At 38.9% G+C, this 20776-nt stretch overlaps 1 protein-coding gene across 3 annotated transcripts in view; it reads left to right on the top strand.

Moving 5' to 3' along the window:
- LOC593797 (aspartyl/asparaginyl beta-hydroxylase) overlaps positions 1–18286 on the top strand; it is a 45031-nt gene extending 26745 nt beyond the window's left edge. For 2 of the 3 annotated variants that reach the window (XM_030973862.1, XM_030973861.1), the window contains exons 4-15: positions 1766–2931; positions 3259–3796; positions 4867–4979; positions 6357–6493; positions 7578–7678; positions 11529–11665; positions 13052–13243; positions 14173–14310; positions 14841–14973; positions 15264–15355; positions 16709–16839; positions 18024–18286. In XM_030973862.1, the coding sequence (XP_030829722.1) occupies positions 1766–2931; positions 3259–3796; positions 4867–4979; positions 6357–6493; positions 7578–7678; positions 11529–11665; positions 13052–13243; positions 14173–14310; positions 14841–14973; positions 15264–15355; positions 16709–16839; positions 18024–18174 (3029 nt within the window). In that variant the 3' untranslated portion in view covers positions 18175–18286. The remainder of the gene's footprint in view (positions 1–1765; positions 2932–3258; positions 3797–4866; positions 4980–6356; positions 6494–7577; positions 7679–11528; positions 11666–13051; positions 13244–14172; positions 14311–14840; positions 14974–15263; positions 15356–16708; positions 16840–18023) is intronic. The other variant, XM_030973863.1, reaches the window with a different exon arrangement.
- The last annotated feature ends 2490 nt before the right edge of the window (positions 18287–20776 follow it).

Consider the following 20776-nt stretch of genomic DNA (forward strand, 5'->3'; position numbering starts at 1 on the left):
CTTATCGTATCTTATCGAAAGAAGAGCTTCAATTTCTTCATTGCAGGAGCTAGAGCTCATAAGACTAGTGGGAAGATTGAAGTGTCCCTGTTTACTTACTTAATGCAGCTGTCATCATGTCATCCTTACTAGTAGTCTAGACATCAAGTCTCAAGACCAAGTTAATTCTCACACACCTAACTGCAATGTCACCAAGAATTAGACAAACCTGCCCCTTTTCCTAGCCATCTCAGGGTTGTACATGATTCCATATATATGTAGATGGACCCCCTAAATTTAACTCTGTAGTCTGGATCCCCTAATTTTCGGGCTTTACAAGTATTCTAATCGCGTTTATATGGAGAGTAACATCGGTGCGGTCAGCCCGAGCACCTATCATCACTGGTGCATGCGAAAAGTTTTATTTCCTTTTATGTACAATGTTTCGTTCGTAGAAAATCTACGAACCCCCTGCAAAGCTCTTTCATGAATATTTATGTAGCATGGACCAAAATAGGCCAATGAGCGATGGGGAACGCAGAGATGATATTTGATTGGTTGAATCAAAGTGATCGATCCCCAAATAAGGCTAGTCTTATGAATCATGCATGAGAATACCCTTGTCACACATACGATACACATATATGAATAATGATGAGTTGACCAGTGATGATAGGCGTCAGTCTCCCAAACGCAATTAGTACACTTGCCATTTAGCCCGACGCCTATCGGATAGGCTATTAAACCCCTAGAAGTTTGAAATCTATAAACCTAGGGCCCTTGCATTTTGATCATGAAAATTTCAATCCAGACTTCATGTTAATACAGTTAGTATGGAGCACTTGCAATGGATTATCAAGGTCTATGCCATATGGCCCGAGACTACTTTAACCACAGTCGTTGATCTCCCTCCTTTAAAACTCCCATCTTTTTGATAGCTGAATGAATGATCCACCATCACGTGAGGTCATGTGACCTCACAAGAATGTCAAAAGTCGTCTTGTCTTCAGATGTAAAGAATGTCACCTCCCAAATTAGATTTGTTAGCCTCAATAGGAAGGTTTGACCAAGTTCAATTCATATCGACAATCCAGGGCTTCCTTTTCTTGTAAGTTACATGTAGGAGGGACTGTACGCACTGGCCCACTTGTATATCGCTTGTACATTGAAGTTGAGCTTTCTTCCATGTCTTGCAACTTCAATGGGAAGGGCTTACTAAGTTCAATTCATATTGACAATCCAGGACTAATTCTTTTCTTCCATGTAGGAGGGACTGTTCACAGAACCCTACAGCGTACTGTATATCTTTTACGATATGAACAAACGTAGATGTGATGCTGAATGTTTGAATTAGGTAGTTTCATTGGGAAAATTTGACAAAGATCACGTTATGTAGACAATGTAGGACTTTCTTTGTTTTATATGATACAGGAGAGAGTATTCACACTTGCCCAAGTGTATATCTCATAAATGTGATATTAAGTTTGAAGTTGAAACGTCAATGGGAAGGATTTCCCATATGTACGATCCACAACAGTGTGGAAGGGGATATTCACACTCGCTTCATATTTTAGATATGATCATGAAACTTTAAATTTGTGTAAAGACTTATTTTTTGTGGACACTTTGATGAAGATCAACATACTTATATTTACAATTTATGATTACCTTTAATTTTTCCTACATGTACATGCAAAAGAGAGCCGTCTCATAACTTTTATATTTGATAAAAGAGTTTAGTGTAAAGCATCCCTCCTTTTATTTGCTCCATCTTGTTCCATTGCAGAGAACAACAAGACTACCTCAAAATTTACTGAGACGGAACCAAACATTAATCAAGCAAGTCAAGAAACTCTTACAGAATCAGAGCTAAAAGACAAGCAAGATAAAGATGAGGCAAACAAGTCTGCAAAAGATGCAAAAGTAGAAGATAATGTGGCAAAGGTGGAGAGCAAAACAAATCCTAAAGAACAGGCTGCACCCCCTCAGAGATCGCAAGAGACCAGTGCAGATGTTCCTCCAGAAGCAAATGTTACCAAGAAAACCAAAGATAAGCTTGACATTCCAGAGGAAGCTGTTCATGAAGAAAAGAAAGTGAAGGAAAGCGACGGGCCAAAAGAGGATAAAGCGAAAGCACAACCTCAAGAGCATAGCTCAAAAGATAAAAAGAAAACTGGAAAGGAGGGCATTGCAAGGCCGCCTCCACCATCGCAAGAGACGATACAACCTGAGGAGAAAAGGACTGTCCAAGAGCAGGCTCCACCACCTCAGAGATCCCAAGAGAGCAATGCAGATGTTCCTGCAGAAGCAAAGGCTACCAAGAAGACCAAAGATAAGCTTGACATTCCAGAGGAGACTATTCATGAAGGAAAGAAAGTGAAGGATAGTGGGCCAAAAGAGGATAAAGCGAAAGCACAAACTCAAGAGCATAGCTCAAAAGATAAAAAGAAAACTGGAAAGGAGGGCATTGCAAGGCCGCCTCCACCATCGCAAGAGACGATACAACCTGAAGAGAAAAGATCTGTCCAAGAGCAGGATGCACCACCTCAGAGATCCCAAGAGAGCAAAAAGAAAACTGATAAGGTGGATAAAAGTCCGGAAGATGAACAAAAAGAAGAAGTTTTGAAAAAGGGAAGAGAGGAGACAGTAGAGCCTGTGCCTACACAAGGAGCTGGAGATATAGGGGATAGTGCCAAGAGATCTTCAGGAAAGGAGGCGACTGTGACTGAGACGGATTCACCGAAGGGTAAGATGGTCACTCCAAAAAGAACCCCAAAGAACGATGAGAAACTCAAAGAACCCAAGAGCAAGCAAACTCAGGCAAATCCCCCTCCCCAAGAGCAGGTCGCTGGTAAACCAGAGGATCATGTTGACACCAAACCAAAAGAACCTTCAGAAGAAAAGGACAAGAAAGTAGTCAAAACTCAGGCGAATGCCCCTCCCCAAGAGCAGGTTGCTGGTAATCCAGAGGATCATACTGAAACCAAACCAAAAGAACCTTCAGAAGAAAAAGACAAGAAAGTAGTCAGCACTCAGGCGAATGCCCCTCCCCAAGAGCAGGTCGCTGGTAATCCAGAGGATCATGCTGAAACCAAACCAAAAGAACCTTCAGAAGAAAAAGACAAGAAAGTAGTCAGCACTCAGGCGAATGCCCCTCCCCAAGAGCAGGTCGCTGTTAAACCAGAGGATCATGCTGAAACCAAACCAAAAGAACCTTCAGAAGAAAAAGACAAGAAAGTATTCAAAACTCGGGCAAATCCCCCTCCCCCCCAAGAGCAGGAGGCTGGAAAACCAGAGGATCATACTGAGACCAAACCAAAGGAACCTTCAGAACAAAAAGACAAGAAAGTAGTCAAAACTCAGGCGAATCGCCCTCCCCAAGAGCAGGTCGCTGTTAAACCAGAGGATCTTGCTGAAACCAAACCAAAAGAACCTTCAGAAGAAAAAGACAAGAAAGTAGTCCTCACTCGGGCGAATGCCCCTCCCCAAGAGCAGGTCGCTGTTAAACCAGAGAATCATGCTGAAACTAAACCAATCAAGGAAAGTCTCCCCAAACCACCCATGTCCAAAGATGGACCGAGTAAGAAAGTGGTCCAAGACCCAAAAGACACCAGTCCTCAGCCCCCATCCATTGACACAACCAAAGATAGTCCCCCCAAGACAATTAAATCCAAAGTGGATCCTGAACTCCCACCCGCCGATCCTCCATCTTCTCCCCAATCCTCCCGGTCAAAAGATAACACTGTTGCCAAGGCAACTGATGATGCTGATGGTAGTAGGGGTGGAAGAGACGAGGCTGCTGCAGATCACGTGGGAGGTAACTATCAAGATCTGGACCCTGTTTCATAAACCTTGATATCAATAACAATTTACAAGATACTGTTATAAGCTACTGAAATCATGGCATCTGATTGGCTGAGAGCAAATTTGTCATAGGAATTTAGCAGTTGTTATAGATATCAAGTTTTATGAAACAGGCCCCTTAAAAACTCTCAAAAAATCAACCTGAGGCAATTTCTGTAGCCATGTGCGCCTCCTTTTGAAACGTGTGAACATTGCACAATCCACACGTGACTGCCATGGGCAATGGAGTGGTGAAGTGTGACTCCATCACAAATCCATTTTTAGAATTTCTCAATTTCCCATCTGAATGAATATATGTCCTATGGGAACTCCGTGTTATATGCTCTGGCTCCTAACCATTAGGAGCCAGAGCATATTACACTGAGTTCCTATGGGGAGTATATTTATTCAGATGGTCATATCTCAGCCAATATTTAACATATTCAATTGGTTTTCGACATTTGGACATTATTTTTGATGTTCTTTCAGAAAATGAAGAAAGAATTGAGAAATTCTAAAAATAGATTTTTATTACGTCACAGCTGCGGTACTCTATACAATTGGTATTAGAATTGCCCTTCGGTCGATTTATTGAAAGTCTTTGCGATCAAGTTGTATACATTGTAGCTGCAATATATTCATGTTTCTGCAATAGGTGGAGGAAGCAAACTGCAAACAAGCTTACACCAAGATCACATCAACAAGACTGACACCAGACCGACAACAGACCGATCGATTAATTAATTACATTATCTCCAATATAGCCAAGAATCGGTTGGGTTTGGAGTCCGTCTGGAGTCGGTTTGGTGTTGTGATTATGGTATTATACTCTTATCCATTTTGTTTGAACTAAAAAGTGTCCATCTCTATGCAAGAAATTCCAAGCAGGCTTATGTATTGTGAAGGTTGATGTTCTAGATTGGAAACTAATCATTCAAAAAAAAATTGAACCTTAAAAAAAATCATACTTGCGGTGCTAATTAAATGTTAGTAAACCTTATTGCATAATTTGTAATGCTTCATGTATTTGGAATCTCTCCACAGATGCATCTAAAACAAAAGAACGCATGAGCAGTAAAACTGAAAGCAAGAAACAGGTCACAAAGAAGTCAGCCCTAGATACACTTCTGGAGGAAGCCGAAGGCCTTATTCAAAAGGTATTGTTTTGAAAGAACATCATTTTGACAATGATAGTAATGATAATAATAATAGGCATTTCTATAGTGCCGTCTATCTAGAAATTCTATTCCAAGGCGCATTAATCATTACCCTGACTTTAGCCTAGCTGCCATTACAGCGCTCTAACATTTCAAGGAATTAATTCCTGCCAGGTACCCATTTACCTCACCTGGGTCGAGTCGGGCAAATGAAGAGTAATGCCTTACCAAAGGACATTTGTGCCGTATCGGGGATCGAACCATGACCTTTGAATTGCAATTCAATGCCAGTTTAACTGGTATGTTCCTGTACCTTTTCAAGTACAATCCATTTTTTACATACCGTAATTAACGGTGTATTAACCGCACCTTTTTGCTGCCGAAAAAAAAAACAAAGTCGGGGGTGCGGCTTATACACGGTGCACAATTTTTTTTAATAATTTTTAATTTTAATTTTTAACTTTTTTTAAAGTTTCGATTCATGCCCCTCCACCTGGTGCTATGCCTGGCAATGTCTCCCAACTCAGTAATCGGTGTGTTGACTCACCACTCGGAAACTAGAACAACACTCAAATTTGTCTGCCATCTTGGTTTAAAAGTAATCTTTCTGATAGATCTCAATATCTAGTTTATAATAATAATTCCTCCAATTTTTCTTCTATTACACGGTGTACCACAAGGTCCTGTCCTAGGTCCTCTACTGTTTTTTAATTTACTGATTAATGATCTTCCACATTCAGCTGCACTTCGCAGTTAAATGAAAGGCCTTCCCGCGTGGCTTGCTGCTGACAGATTCGGTCGCCAAAAAAAGAGGGGTGCGGTTAATACACGAGGGCGGTTTATACACCGTTAATTACGGTACTTGGTTTATAGATTTCTAAATATATGCGTAAACGTGACTGTAAATCCAGGGAGTTTTACCAGGGATGCCAGTTTTCAGGTTTTTGCCTGATTTTACTCAGATTTGGTTTGGACAGGGGTGTGTCGCTGAAGCCTCAAAACCCCTACCCATTTTTAAGGGTCCTTTTGGGGAATTGTTCTAGAAGTAAAAGCCCATTGTTCGCAATTTGGCAAACACCCGAAAATTTTGAAAAACGGACCCATGTTTAATTGTTTTTGTATGAAAAAGTGCCCCATTAGGACGGCACACCCCCACATGTCTTAATATGTGAGTACCCCCCCCCCCCCCTGGGTGTTCCTTGTTCACCTACATTACTATTCATTCATTTTATTATATATATCCCTTCCTGAGAACCAGAATATTGTTAGCTCGATGTAAAATGATAATGATACAGTATGTGTTGCAACACCCTTCCGATTCTCAGCAGTCAGCATGTAGATATTCTTTGTATTTTGCTTTGTTTGTTTTGTTAACAGAATAAAAAAGACCAAGCTTTATACAAGTACGAGGACATCATCAAACGTTTTCCAGATAGTGCAAAAGTTTTGATGGCCAAGGCCAAACTACTCGATGGGCTAGCAGAGGAGAGGAGGAGCAATGATCTACTCGATGGGTATGTGAATAATGGGTTCCCCTCGATTGAAGATGGTCTGGTATTGTTTATTCATTGTGTCTCACATCGCATGTTCCATCTTTCAACTCTCCCTCACTCTCTCTCTCTCTCTTTCTGTCTCTCTTTCTCTTTCTCTCTACCATGTCTGTTTCCTCTGTTCAGCTCTCTGTCCCTTTATGTTTCTTCGTTTATGTCTTTTCTGTTTCCTCTCTCTCTCTCTCTCTCTCTCTCTCACTCACTTTCTCCCTTACTTTCTCTCTCACACCCAGTCTCTCTATCTCTGTTTCTGTCTGGTCCTATTACATGTAGGTTGATGAAGTATTGATGCAGGCCACTAATGAAGAGGAGGGTGTGAGAGGTTTTTTTTCTTTCACATTCCTTGCCTACTCTCCCCCCCCCCCACCCTCTTTCTCCCCCCTCTTTCTCCCCCTCTTTCTCCCCCTCTTTCTCCCCCTCTTTCTCCCCCTCTTTCTCCCCCTCTTTCTCCCCCCTCTTTCTCCCCCTCTTCCTCCCCCTCTTCCCCCCCTCTTCCCTCCTCTCCCCTCTTTTCTCCCCCTCTCTTTCTCCTCCCTCTCTTTCTCCCCCCACCCTCTTTCTCCCCCCCTCTTTCTCCCCTCTTCCCCCCTCTTTCTCCCCCTCTTCCCCCCCTCTTTCTCCCCCTCTTTCTCCCCCTCTTTCTCCCCCCTCTTCCCCCTCTCCCCCTCTCCCCCTCTTTCTCCCCCCTCTCTTTCTCCTCCCTCTCTTTCTCCCCCTCTCTTTCTCCTCCCTCTCTTTCTCCCCCCTCTTTCCCCCCTCTTTCTCCCCTATTTCTCTCCCCCCCCTCTTTCTCAGCCCCTCCTCTCAACCCATCTTTCTCCCCTCTCTTCCCCTCTCTTTCTCCCCTCTCTTTCTCCCCTCTCTTTCTCCCCCTCTCTCCCCCCCTCTCTTCCCCCCTCTCTTCCCCCCTCTCTTCCCCCCTCTCTTCCCCCCTCTCTTCCCCCCTCTCTTCCCTTTCCTCCTTTCTTCACCATTCACGTTGTTGACATTTGAATCCTAACTTAATAACTTTTTCTTCCTATCTTACTCCTCTCCATCCATCTTCCAGTGCCATCCTGTCCTACAGACAAGCCGCTGATGCCCCAAACTGTCCCAGGGATATCCACAGGGCTGCCCTAGCAAGAATGGCAGACAGATTGTCATTCTTTGGTAAATATATCACACTTTGCCTTTATTTTACATGTAAATAGAGGAGAATGACAGGCATATTTTCTTTTAGATGTGTACTCGTTTTGTAGAGTAAATTTGTTTTGCCTGGAAGGGGTGTTTGTGAAAATTATATTTGTTTTGGTTAAATCTCACTTTCAAGTTTGCATATAGATAATGTAGCAATCCTATATGTTTGCATTTACCCAGTATATGTTTGCACCTTGTCTAGGATATATGCCATTGAAGTTTATCATTAAAGAAATACAAAGACGTGGTATTACAACTTGTTAAAATATATCACCTTTCATTATTTGTATGCATCCGCCTACCACTGTCTCAATATCGCGATATCTTTAGAACAGTTTGAGGTTTGAACTTTATTTGTGTGGTTTGTGCTAGTGTGAATGACCATAGGAAAACAATCTGAATAGATTTGGGGGTGAATAGGGTCAAAGGTCATGAGAGTACATGAAAGTACTTAATTTTGTTAAAGCCTTGTTATCACCATATCAATACGTATTCGAGCTGTGAACTTTAAGCTTGTTACTATTATGCATGATTATAGGGATAAAAACGATCTGATTTGGGGTTTTAGGTCAAAGGTCAGAGGTCTATCTAGGCCTTTCGTTATCATTTTAGTGATATGCCAAAAACAATAATAGGAGCCATGATCTTACCTGAATTTTATAGGCAGAGGCATATAGAGACACAGTCCGATATATGTCAATTTGACATACAGAGAAGTCATGCACATTATTTGTTCTATTTATTTACTCTGTTTCAGAATACATGATAATCTTAAAAACTTAGAACAGTTCACCGGTAAATAATATCACCCTTTAAATCATTTTCCATGTCAGTTTTGTGTTAAGAGAGAAGAAATGCATACATGTATATGCTCTATATATTTACCATTGACCAGAATACATAACAATATTGAAAACCTAATACAGTTTATTCAAACATATTTGTGGCTTATACACCCAGTAAATAAGATCGATTGACGATCTGTATTGAAAAACAAGTCAGAAAAAATCTTGGAACCAGCGGGACTTGAACCTGCCATCTACTGCTTGCCGGGCAGCGACTCTACCACCAGGCCATCACTGGTCCATGGCACAGTCACGATGAACTAGAAACAAATACCCAAGCTCTCCTGATTCATTCTGACTCATTAATATTCATTAGTCCGCAATAGGACAATAACTTTATAAATGCAATGCTTCCTGGGAGAAATTTCAATTATTCAAACATATTTGTGGCTTATACACCCAGTAAATACAGTTTATCGGTAAACATCACCTTTTTCATCATTTTCCAAGTCAGTTGTCTTTAGAAAGAGAAGAAATCACGCATAATAATTTCTTGTTTAATAACTTGTTTGCAAAATTTCAATGCAAAGCACTTATGAAAAAATGTATTAAGGGCTATACAAATATGATTACAGTTTATCGGTAAACATAACCTTTTTCATCACTTTCCCCATCACTTGTTTGCAAAAATTGTAAAAAGAGAAGAAATCATGCATCTTATTTCAATGTAAAGCACTTAGAAGTGCTATACAAATATGACTATTATATTTGCTCTGTATATTTACTCTGTTCCACTAAATTGCACTCTATTTATACAATCTAGCCTTGTCTAGTGGGGATTATTCCATTAAGTAATTTAAACTGTAATACTGGGTTGAGTCAATATACCCAATCAGCTGGTTAACTTCACACAATTATTTGATTTGGAAATCTTTCCACGAAAGTTACACATTGTACTGTAGGCTAATTATGCAACAGGTAATAACCTCGATCACATTAGCTGCAGTAAACCACATTAAAACCCTGCTGTGGCTGAATAAACTTGCACAAGCAAAGTGCATCTTAAATGGAGGCATCTTATATAATACAGGGATAGGTATATAAACGTGCTTTGATAGGGCCTTTTGCATCTTAATTGCTATTTAACTAAGAAGGTTGTCATGCTGTGCCGTTTTTTAATTTTTTTTTAAAGGTGAGTTCCAAATTTTATGTGTGACAGAGGCCTTCGGGGTCTAATTTTGAATTCAAGTGAGAATGATGCCAAAGCAATCCAAAATTTATGAGCACCAAGAACACGTACAACAAACATTTGATTAAATAGATGAAATATAGAATTTTCAGCAGTTACCCCAAGTTTGATATACCGTACCACATGTGTTTGTCCAAAGGACATAGAAAATGCTGTGATCCATAAAAGAATGACACATCTTTCTTCCAACAAACTGTTAAATGATAGCCATTTAAACAAGATTTTATTAATAATCTTTGAGGATAGATCAATTACCGGTACTGATGTTCCTAGAAGAGAACTTCACAAAATAGGAATTTTACTAAATTCAACTCAAATGTTAAAGATTTAGAAAGAAAAAAAAATGTTTTTAAGATGAATGCCAGTTTTCATTGTCTGACACCTCTTACGGCTCTTCAGGCTTTGTAATGAACAGATTGTACCAGAATAATGAAAATAATAATAATAACAATAGTGGGTATTTGTATAGCACTCATGTCTGTCAGGCTTGACACTCCTATAGTGCTTCACAATTATTACTCAAGCTTTAGCATGGCTGCCATTACGGCGCTCTGGCATTTCAAGGCATTAATTCCTGCCAGTTTATACCCATTTACCTCACCCGGGTCGAGTGTGGCGAATGTAGATTAATGTCTTGCCAAAGGACCTTGTTGCCACGTTTGCAACAAAGGTCTCCTTTAAGTCTCAATCAATGAAACCAGCTCGTAATCCTAATTTTAAGAAAAATAATAAGCTGTATTTAATTTAATGGGCGAGAGGATAATAGGTTTTCTATATGTTTTTATGCAAGGGACTTCTTTCTTCCATTTGGGGTAATTCATCAAGGAGGTTCATGTAGCGCCTTTTGTTTAATGAATCACTTACCCAGCTTTCCTGTGGTTAATTACTCGATGACAAACAGCATGCTGATCGAGGTTTTGATTAGGGCTCTGATAAACCATGGCCAAGCAGACTCTTAATGAGAACCACATGGTGGCAAGTGGTTTTTCAGACGTAGACATCTCAAAGCCGTCACCTTTGATTAAAAATTGGAAACAGTTAGTGACCACGGGTTTGTTTTATTGTGTTTCTGTTGTTAGTTTATCATGCGATGTATCGGAATAAGGGAAATCTTGTTTAATTCAATTAAAAACTTTGAGGTTAGATTTTTGTTGGTGTACGTGTATCTTACAAATCGGTTAATAGCCAGGTCTTTTGAAGTGGGTTTCACCATGGCCTTAGCATGGCTTTAATCCATTAGCAAATACATTAAAACTAGCCAGGGTAATAATTTGTGAAGCGCCATTGTGCATATGATCCTTGTAAGATGTGAGTTATAGAAAAGAAGAATATGAATAGATAAGAAAAGGAAATTATGACCAATTGAACTAATTCATACAACAATCATTAGTTCCATCAGTTCAAGGTTCATGTACAACTTTGTAATACAAAATTCTTTGTACTCTTTGTATTTCATTTGTATATATATATTTTCATTTCTATTTCATTGAACAGTCAAACCTGCTTTAGTGATCACCTGTATAGAAAGACCGCCTGTTTACAAAGACCACATTTTTTGTTTCCCTTGAAAATGGTTTCTCATTGAAACACGTACTAAAGGAACCTGTACATAAAGACCACCCGCCTATAAAGACCACTTTTCTTGTTTCCCTTGGGTGGTCTTTATAGACAGGTTTCACTGTACATATCTTTGTAATACTGCTGGAAAGCCAGTTCCCCAAATTGGTGGAATATTTTAATCAAATTATCAAATTATTGCATTCTTCTTTTCTCCTCCTCGTTTATCCAGGAAAGTCTGCGAAATCCATCCAAGTATACCAAGAGCTTGTGAAAGAACACCCGGATGATAATGAATCCAAGAAGAACCTCGCTGTCCAATATCTTATCGTGGGAAAGAATAACAGAGCTAAGCACTACTTTGAGCAGGTCAGTAGATACCCGTCGCCAGGTCGTCATATAGCATACAAATGATACACAGCAGTGAGGGCATTAGTAAGAATTACCCACACAGGATACCTTTGGAACAGTCCAACATATCGCCGAGGGTGTTTGGACCGTTTCCAAAGGTACCAAGTGTTGTTACTTGGTAATTTTACTAATGCCTGAACAAAATGATGTGTATTATTTGTTTTATAAGATTTGGTTTATTTGTTTCATAGAATGATGTTTTATAGCATGATTTTACTAATGACCGTCCATTAGTATTTGCTAATGACTGGTCATTAGCAAAATTACGTGTTAGGCAAAATAAATGCCTTTTCATGTGTACGCTCTCAACCAATACACCAGTTTACAGTTGTATCAGTGCGCATGAGCAGACAGTTGACCTCGGGTCATTGGCCCCGGAACAGGGCTAATTTGGCCCTGTTCCGGGGCCAATAACCTCTGACCTCTGGTATTTATGCGTAAATTAAGATTGCGCCCATGCAAATGATGATATGCGCGCACAACGCAGCGCGCAGGCAGTGATATCATCATAATTTGAATGGGCGCAATCTTAATTTACGCATAAATACATGACCTCTAGGTCATTGGCTTTGTTTAATCGCCAATAAAAATGGCGCACACAACTGTAAACTGGTGTATCATTTGATTAGGATCCGCTTCATCATCTTATAATACAATTTATTTAAAACATTTTTTAGTCAATAAGTAATCATGAGATATATTCAGATACCTTCCTGCCTGAATATGATGATGTTTAATAGGGCGCCTTGTTGCCCAAATTTGGAGGTATTCCCTTTTGCAAGCAAGCAAGGAAGAAATGCACTTTATTATCTTTAACACCTGTCTGCACTAGTTTGGCCAGGGGGTTGGACCTCCCTGCTGTGGTCACTGACAGGTGGAAATCTCATCAAATCAGCTCTCAATTAACATAAGAAAAAGGGGATCTTGGGGAACCAACAGGCACTGATTAGGCATTGTTTGCTATATAGAGGGCACAAGTAGCTTTAAGTAGTGCAGTGGGGCTTAAAACGTTATTTCCTAATGGACATACAACCCTAACCCTATTTTCCACTCCCTGGGGAGCATTTCATCTAGGCGTCATTTTACAGACTTAACAGAATTAACTTTCGAATCCTACCGGGTACCCATTTAACACCTGGGTGGAGAGTGGCAAATATCTCTCTTGCAAATGGCGTTAGTGTCGGGCTGGGATTGGAACCCTGTACCTTGTGATTTGTAGTTGGGTGACTTACATGTATCCACTAGACCACAACACCTGCTATTACAAAATTTACAATTTATGTCAAGTTAACAGAAAAAAAATTGAAATTAGTAAATAATGATTTTCTCATCCCTCCATTGCAGATGTTAGAAAGCAACCCCACGGATGGCTTTGCACAGGTCCACTTGGGTTTCATCCTCAAAGCAGAGGCTAACTACCTTGAGGCTATACCACTCCTGAGGGCGGGGATCAACTCTGGAGACAGGGAGACCAACGAGGGCAAATACTTCTTCCATTTAGGCGAGTCCTACCTCAGGATTGGTCAGGTAGACGAGGTAGGAATTGCTGTAGTATTTCTGATTCGCAATACAGTCCAACCTGCTTTAATCAGCGACTACCTGTATACAAAGACCAGCAGTCGATCTGTAAAGACCATATTTTTTGTTTCCCTCAAAAATTGATTCTCATTGAGACGTGCACTAAAGGAACCTGTACATAAAGATCACTTTTCTTGACTCTCTTGAGTGGTCTCTAGATAAGGGTTTGACTGTATCTTTTTTTAGAAATTTGAAGTGGTAAGATTCTGTCTCTTTCTCATTGATTTATTTAATGAAATTTGTTTAACAACTGACTTGTGATTTTATATTGAGACATATTTGTTGGAAAAAAAATATTAATCCCGTTTTCAGTCATGGTATTATGTGTGAGTGTATACACGCATGTCAGTAAATTGTGTCAAGATAAGTTACAATCAGATTTAATCATTTACACCTTTGACTGACCTATTTAAAGCAAATTTTACTGTTTGTGTTATATATGTATAATACATGCATATGTTATTTTGATGGATATTACCTGATAATTCATTCAACTATTTCAATCCCTCTAGCCTCCCCCTCAAATTCTTTTTATTCTTCACATGCCTTTTTCTCATATATTTTACTATCATATAATGTTTATGGTCGTTTGTTGTATGATTGTATTAAACCCTTGCATTTAATCAAGCAAATTATCCATAAATTAATTTGTGTTGCGAAAAAAGAATAAGTTTAACTGTTTGTATTGTGTTTTTTTGTATTTATTTAATCACAGTAAAAACTCCCAATCAGTCAAAACAGACTTCTTTTCAGTGAGCCTGTGCACAACGTTATGAAACAAATAAATTTAATGCAATACCATTGACAAACGAATATAGAACGAATATTAAACATTGTTACATATATGACCAAGAATATGTGTGTGTGTTCCTTTGCTTTCCGTGCAGTCCTATAAAGTCTACGACGAGGGGGTTAGCAGAGGTCATTTCAGGTCAAGGTACCAAAGGTCACTCTACAACGTGGACTTGCTGAGGGGGAAAGAGTTCTGGACTCCCAAAGGGGCACGGTATGCTGATGCAGCAAAGGTGAAGATCAGCTCTAAAAACAACTATCTGTTTCTAGCCAGAAGGGTGTTACCTCTCATACTTCAACAGAGTTGATGCCCTCCTGCCTCTGACTGACACTCAACAAAATTGACAAGTGCATAGCTTTTGAGGCTTAAAGTGACTAGGCAACATTGCCTCAGATTCTGAAACAAAATCCTGGATTTAGCTCATGCTGCATTCATAATTATAAACCTTTAGGTCAGTCAGGAAGCCCATGACATTTACAGGCCGATCGCCTGTCTGATTATCAAGATATTTCTGATTGGAAACCAAAATCAAATTTTCTGTTTTCCTAACAGTTTTTATAACACTACAGTCTATTGGGGCACTTCATGATCATTTTGAAGCACAACTTTGTTAGGGCTTCAATATTACACCATATTACAGTCACTGATAACACGTAGGGCATGCATCTCAGATTTAACATTGTTAAACAATGCCTTTAAAAGGATGTTCATTGAGGTGAACTCTGAAACGGGTCAGATCATCTTCTCATTCTTTGTTTGCAGAAACTAGAGAGCAATTGGGAGACGATACGAGATGAGGCCTTGGCGCTGCTAAGCTCCGATGGACTCTTCCAGAAGGAAGAGGAGAAACTCCAGGATACGGGAGACTGGAAGCAATTTACATTGTATGCAAAAGGTAAGGACAAAAATCATTTTTGACAATACTTGACTTTTCAGTTGCCCCATCAGCCAATGCAAATTACCCTTACACTGAAACCTTTGTTAAGCTGTTTCACTACATATATCAATTCCCTTTAAAATCCCCTTTAATTTCAACTATGCAAGCTTTTCAATTTTTCAAATCGCCCCTTTTTATAATGCAAAATTACTTCTAATCTAAAAAAAAATAACCACAAAACGTACATAGTGTATTTGTTGAACCTGTCACTTTTTCACTCATTGCTGTTTTCTCTCTCAATTCTTTAGGAAATAAAAATCAAGCCAACTGCCAACAAGCACCTCGCACCTGTGAGATAATAGACACTATCCCTGAATCAAGAGGATGCAGAAGAGGCCAGGTAAAAAAATGTGTTTATTTAGAGGGTTTGGTGAGGGGTCGGGGGTGGAGGGGGTTGGCAGACATGAGTTGGTCATTATATAACAATTATATGACCTGTTCATCCTTTAACATGAACTGTCTTTAGTTAGTGGAACAAACCCTTATCAGTCATAATGCGTAAACAGAGTGTTGGACAGGGAAAAAATACATGGGGGCTCAGGGCAAAGCAGCTCCCAAAATGCCAAAAAGTGCCCCGAAAGTCATAAAAGAGCCCAACAAAAATGTGCATAGAGTTATACACTAGTATCCGTCGATCATCCCGGAAAAGAACAAGGGAAAGAAGGGACAAGGAAAAGTTAGAGGGGAGGGGAGGGGGGGGGGGGGGGGGGGGGAGGGGAGTGATGATGATCTGACTGTTATGTCATAGCAGCTAAATGTTCAGCAAAAAGTATCCCTCAATTACGGTTGAGCAGGTTTAAGAGAGGCAAGGAAAGAAGGGTTTAATTAGTGAGAAGGGGGAGGGAATATTGATATTTCATTGTTATGTAACAGCAAGTCTGTATACAACAAGCACCTGTGGACCACCTGTGGGGTCAGGCAACTGTTAGAGAAGTAAGGGAAGTAGTAAATTGGAAGAGGGGAAGGTCGAAAGAAGGGAGAATGGGGAGTATATTCTAGGTGTGATGTAACAACAACTAGCTATGATCTGTTAGCCGTTAATCCTGAATCAAATGAGTGTGAGATAAACCATGCATGAGGACAAAGTTGCTGATTAGGGAGGGGGGGGGGGGGGTAGTCAGTGTGACATACTGTGAAAGAAATCATTTTATATACAGAGATAAACAACAAGATTTGGAGATATATCTAGCAATATATTCAGAGTCATTCGCTGAATTACTATCGTAATGTGATAGTGATGAACAACATTAATGAAACAAAATAGTACATATTAAAGTATTTGTATAAGGTACGTGTGAAGCAATGTGATTTATAGGAAGCGCCCATCAGCTGATAGTAGCCATTTCATTGTCTCATATTGTTTGATAACTTAGCTGTAAAGGCCAACCATTTTCTTCATACCATAATAACTGTTAAATGAAATCCCATGTTTGTGTTTGATTACGTATGTACCGGTACACTTTACATGTGTATACCTTTCAAATGTAATTTTTCGAAACAAGTTTATATATTAATGAAGATATTGAGATGCAGTCATTAGTGAGATGGTAACTTTGATGTTCCTTTGTTTATGCTTTTCACTAATTTTGACACTCTTTGTGTGCGATGTCTTGAACAGCTAGTGACATTATAAAATGTGTGATTTGTTTTTATATCTATCTTTTCTTTCCTGTTATATATATATTTTTTGTAGGTGAAATTTTCAGTAATGCACCCTGGCACCCATGTGTGGCCACACTGTGGTCCCACAAACTGCAGACTGAGGGGTCATCTTGGGCTGGTAATACCCCAACCTGTTAGGTTACGCGTAGGCAATATAACAAGGTGAGTGTGTACCCGGTCTCTCTGGGTGGTTACACTCGAAAGCGGACTAACCTTAGTCCATAGTTTAATCCACCCCACCGACTAAGTATCAAATGCAAAGTGTCCATATGAATATGTTTTTGAACAATTTAATCTGTCACTAAATTAAAATAGAATGTAATAACAAAATCAATAAACAACAATATAACTATGATATTATTATGTTATCATGGTTATTTAGGGACATATCAAATTATTGAAAAATATATTCATATGGACACTTGGCATTCCATACTTAGTCTGTGGATTAAACCATGGACTAAAGTTAGTCCACTTTAGAGAATACCACCCTCTAACTCTAACTCTCTAACAATGAAACAAATTAACTTAAAATAAATTCTGACCAATTGTGGTCCTCTTAACTGCAGATCAAGGTCCTATCCTGAGTAAGTAAAACTCTTACCAGGTAGGCTTTAAGAAGTGGTAGGCTCTGTAGCAAAGACATTATATAACAAAAATGATCAATTATCAATACTGCATACAGTTATATACTACATTGTATGTAATAAAATGAAAATATTTTTAAACACTGAAATAAGAGCCGATCTGATGTGGTTAACAAAAAGCCCAAAAAGCCACCAAAAAAAAGGAAATTTTTTGTTTGCTTTTTTTTTGGGTGGCTTTTTGGCTTTTTTGGTTTTTTGTTAACCAGATCAGATCGAGTCTTATTTCAGTGTTCGAAAATACTTTCATTTTATTACGAGGCACAGTTGATTGTGTGTCTTCGAAATAGGGGTAGAACCGAAGAATATGTAGTTGAGCAATTGTTATGTATACTTTACTCAATTTACTGTAAGTACTAGAAACCTGCTCCTTTATTGCTATAATATATTTATATGTTACCGTACATTAAAAAAGCTCCCTTCTGAACAATGTAAGCGTGCATGACGGACCATACACACTAGTTTTGTGATTTGCTTCCTAGTATTGCGATGGTGTATAGTTGTACGCTTTAAATTAAGACATGTTCGTCATTCAAAATGGTCATGGAAATTCACATTATCCTGCTCTGGAAAGTCATGGAAAGTCAGAGAATATAATAAATGTGTATGTGTATGAACCCTGTTGACCCATGTTGCTCCTGTGGGAATGCAACCTGAGACAAAAATTAATGCAATACTTTTTTTTGTTGTTGCTTTGTTTAGAACGTGGGAGGAGGGAAAATTCTTCATCTTTGACGATTCTTTCGAGCACGAGGTCTGGCAGGAAGCAGATCGCATGAGGGTGATTCTTATAGTAGATCTCTGGCACCCAGACCTCACTGAGAGCGATCGGAATAGGCTAACAGCAATATGAATGAATGGGACTGAAGAGATTCGTTTGACATCAAGGACATCAAAGTCGGTTTGTGGGATCAAAGAACAAATCTGATGCTAATAGTAAAAGAAATGAATACCTTGTATACCATTAAATTACAGTCAAACCTGTCTATAAAGGCCACTCAAAGGATACAAGGAATCTGGGTGCTGTGGACAGTGGCCTTTCTAGGCAGGTTCTATGTACGACACACTTCTTAAAGGGAGATGACAATATAGGAGACCACTATAGACAGGTTGCCTTTACAGAAAGGTGGCTACTAGCTAAGACAGGTTCGACTGTATTTAAATTTTCCAGGATCAAATACCTGTTCATTTTTGTTTTGGAGATGCATTGCCTTTTAATCATTATATGATGCATTAAAAAAGGATTAATGCTGCTGGGTTTTAAGATGACAATATGGTGAATGAAGGCCGGGGACTGGACACATTCTTTACCCCTGCTTTAACAATTAAGGCCATATGAATCATGGAACATATTGTATCCTACTTAAATCAAAGCCAATGTTGGGCTTAAGCTTTTGTTTAAAAAAAAAAATCATGTTTAACAAATGATGCTAATCTGAGGTCTAATTGCTAAATATGTTCTTCTTCTTCTTCTGATTAAGTCTGCCTCCTTCAATTGAATGAAGATTCTTTCTAACTATTTGTGTGTGGTTGTGTGTTAACCGCAATTGACGTCCATTCGAGTGCTATTTACATTAGTTTATTTACAAATATTTACAAGCTGCATGTACAGGATGGCTAGCCACTGTCACTATAACCGTCTGCAGTTGATTGCGGAAGGCTCCAACAGATGGCGCTGCAACAATTTCTGAGGGCAGAGAATTCCAATTCCCTACTGTTCTCGGAAATAATAAATTAAACCCAATGCCGGGCTTAAGCTTTTGTAAAAAATCATATTTAACAAATGATGCTAAGCTGAGGTCTAACTGCTAAATATGATCTTAGACCCATGCAGGGTTAGGTTTATCTAAATATTATGGACCTTGTGTTTTAGAGTTCTATTTCAAGTCAACCCCTCTTGATGCAGCTGAGAATGTATTACACCATTCTAAGCTGAAGTCTATTCCCCCTCATATATTATACAGACCTATACCTTCATATTTACAAAGTAACCAGATGTTATTGAATAATGAACTCAGCTACAGGGTACTCCAAAAGAAATGAAAAATGATTGAGTGTCTTTATCCTGTGCCTTTCCTAAGCGTCTATGATGACAATCAATTAATGGTCACAAATTCATAAAACTTTTTTGCTTGTACCTCTGTTGAACCTACAATACCGACCGTAGACTGATCAACCATTTTTGTCCTTACTATTATTGGTCGGTTCTGAGTCATTTTGGTGGTGTGTGACTGCCGTTCAAAGTGAGAAAGGCCCCAGGTAATCTATTCCAATATCTAGATGCTGCTTTACGTATGAAGAACATCATCATGTTTTCTACATTCCTATGTTCATAATAGTGTTTACACACATGACTGATTAGCATAGATGTTAATTTGTTATTTCTATAACCAGTTTATATTCTTGGAAATTTCTCAGAAATTAAAATTGGCTTTTTTTGTCTAAAGGGAAAGAGAGAAGAAGTGATGACCACTGTAGAATAGATATAGGAAAGGGGAAGAAAGGACAAAGATATTATTGGAATGAGGTTTTGTTAATAAACTTGTGTTAATTCCTATCAATAGTTCATTCATTTACACCAACATAAAATACACATAAAAGCGCATGCATGTGTACACATATTTTCAAAACATTTCACCTGTGTAATATACGTATGCACATCGTGAATCGATATGTCTCGATCGTTTGTTACTTCCTTGTAGCATATACACATGTACAGACAGAGTATTTTTCTACATCTTTATTACAGTGTTATAGAATGTGTTTATTGCATGCTATATGCATGTAGCATATAGTACCACTGTTTGTTGCTACTATACCAAAGACAATGTAAGGTTGCGAGGGGAGGTATGTGAGATGTTATTAAACACTGTTGGTTTAATGTACATGCAACACCCTGGGGGAGGGGGGGGGGGCTTTATGATTGAATGAGTGTGATACTTTGAGTGTCAATGCTACTTCTGCTATACATGTATTTAGGCAACTATATTCTTGATTTTGGTCAAATTGCATGCTAGAAATTTGTTTTTGGGGAAAGCACAATGGCATCAATACATTCTCATAATTTGTATGAAATCACTGCAAACCGTAAGTACGGTTATAGAATTCACAATTTTGCATTCATTTGGTTCAAAATAATCATATTAATAGCCCTTCCGGCTTGTCATAAAAGGGCTGATAGTAAAATGAGAGAGATAAAATAAAATGATATAACTTCTCTTAAATACTGTTGGAATTAAAACTACTGTAAGATGCTTTGTTATTGAAAAGTGCTGAATGAGTTCTACAGTGTAAAAAATGTTTCAATATTTGTTTTTGTTCCACCTCCTCCCCCTTTGACCATGGAGTTAGCAGTTTGTGGATCTTGGCTGAAAACATAATGCTGCATGTTCAGAGCCAGGAGGGTCTTAACTTTATTTACTAAAAGGATATGAATTACCGTATTTGCCGACGTA

Source organism: Strongylocentrotus purpuratus, unplaced genomic scaffold (assembly GCF_000002235.5).
Source record: "Strongylocentrotus purpuratus isolate Spur 01 unplaced genomic scaffold, Spur_5.0 spur5_scaffold_7, whole genome shotgun sequence".
In the NCBI taxonomy this organism is placed as follows: Eukaryota; Metazoa; Echinodermata; class Echinoidea; order Camarodonta; family Strongylocentrotidae; genus Strongylocentrotus; species Strongylocentrotus purpuratus.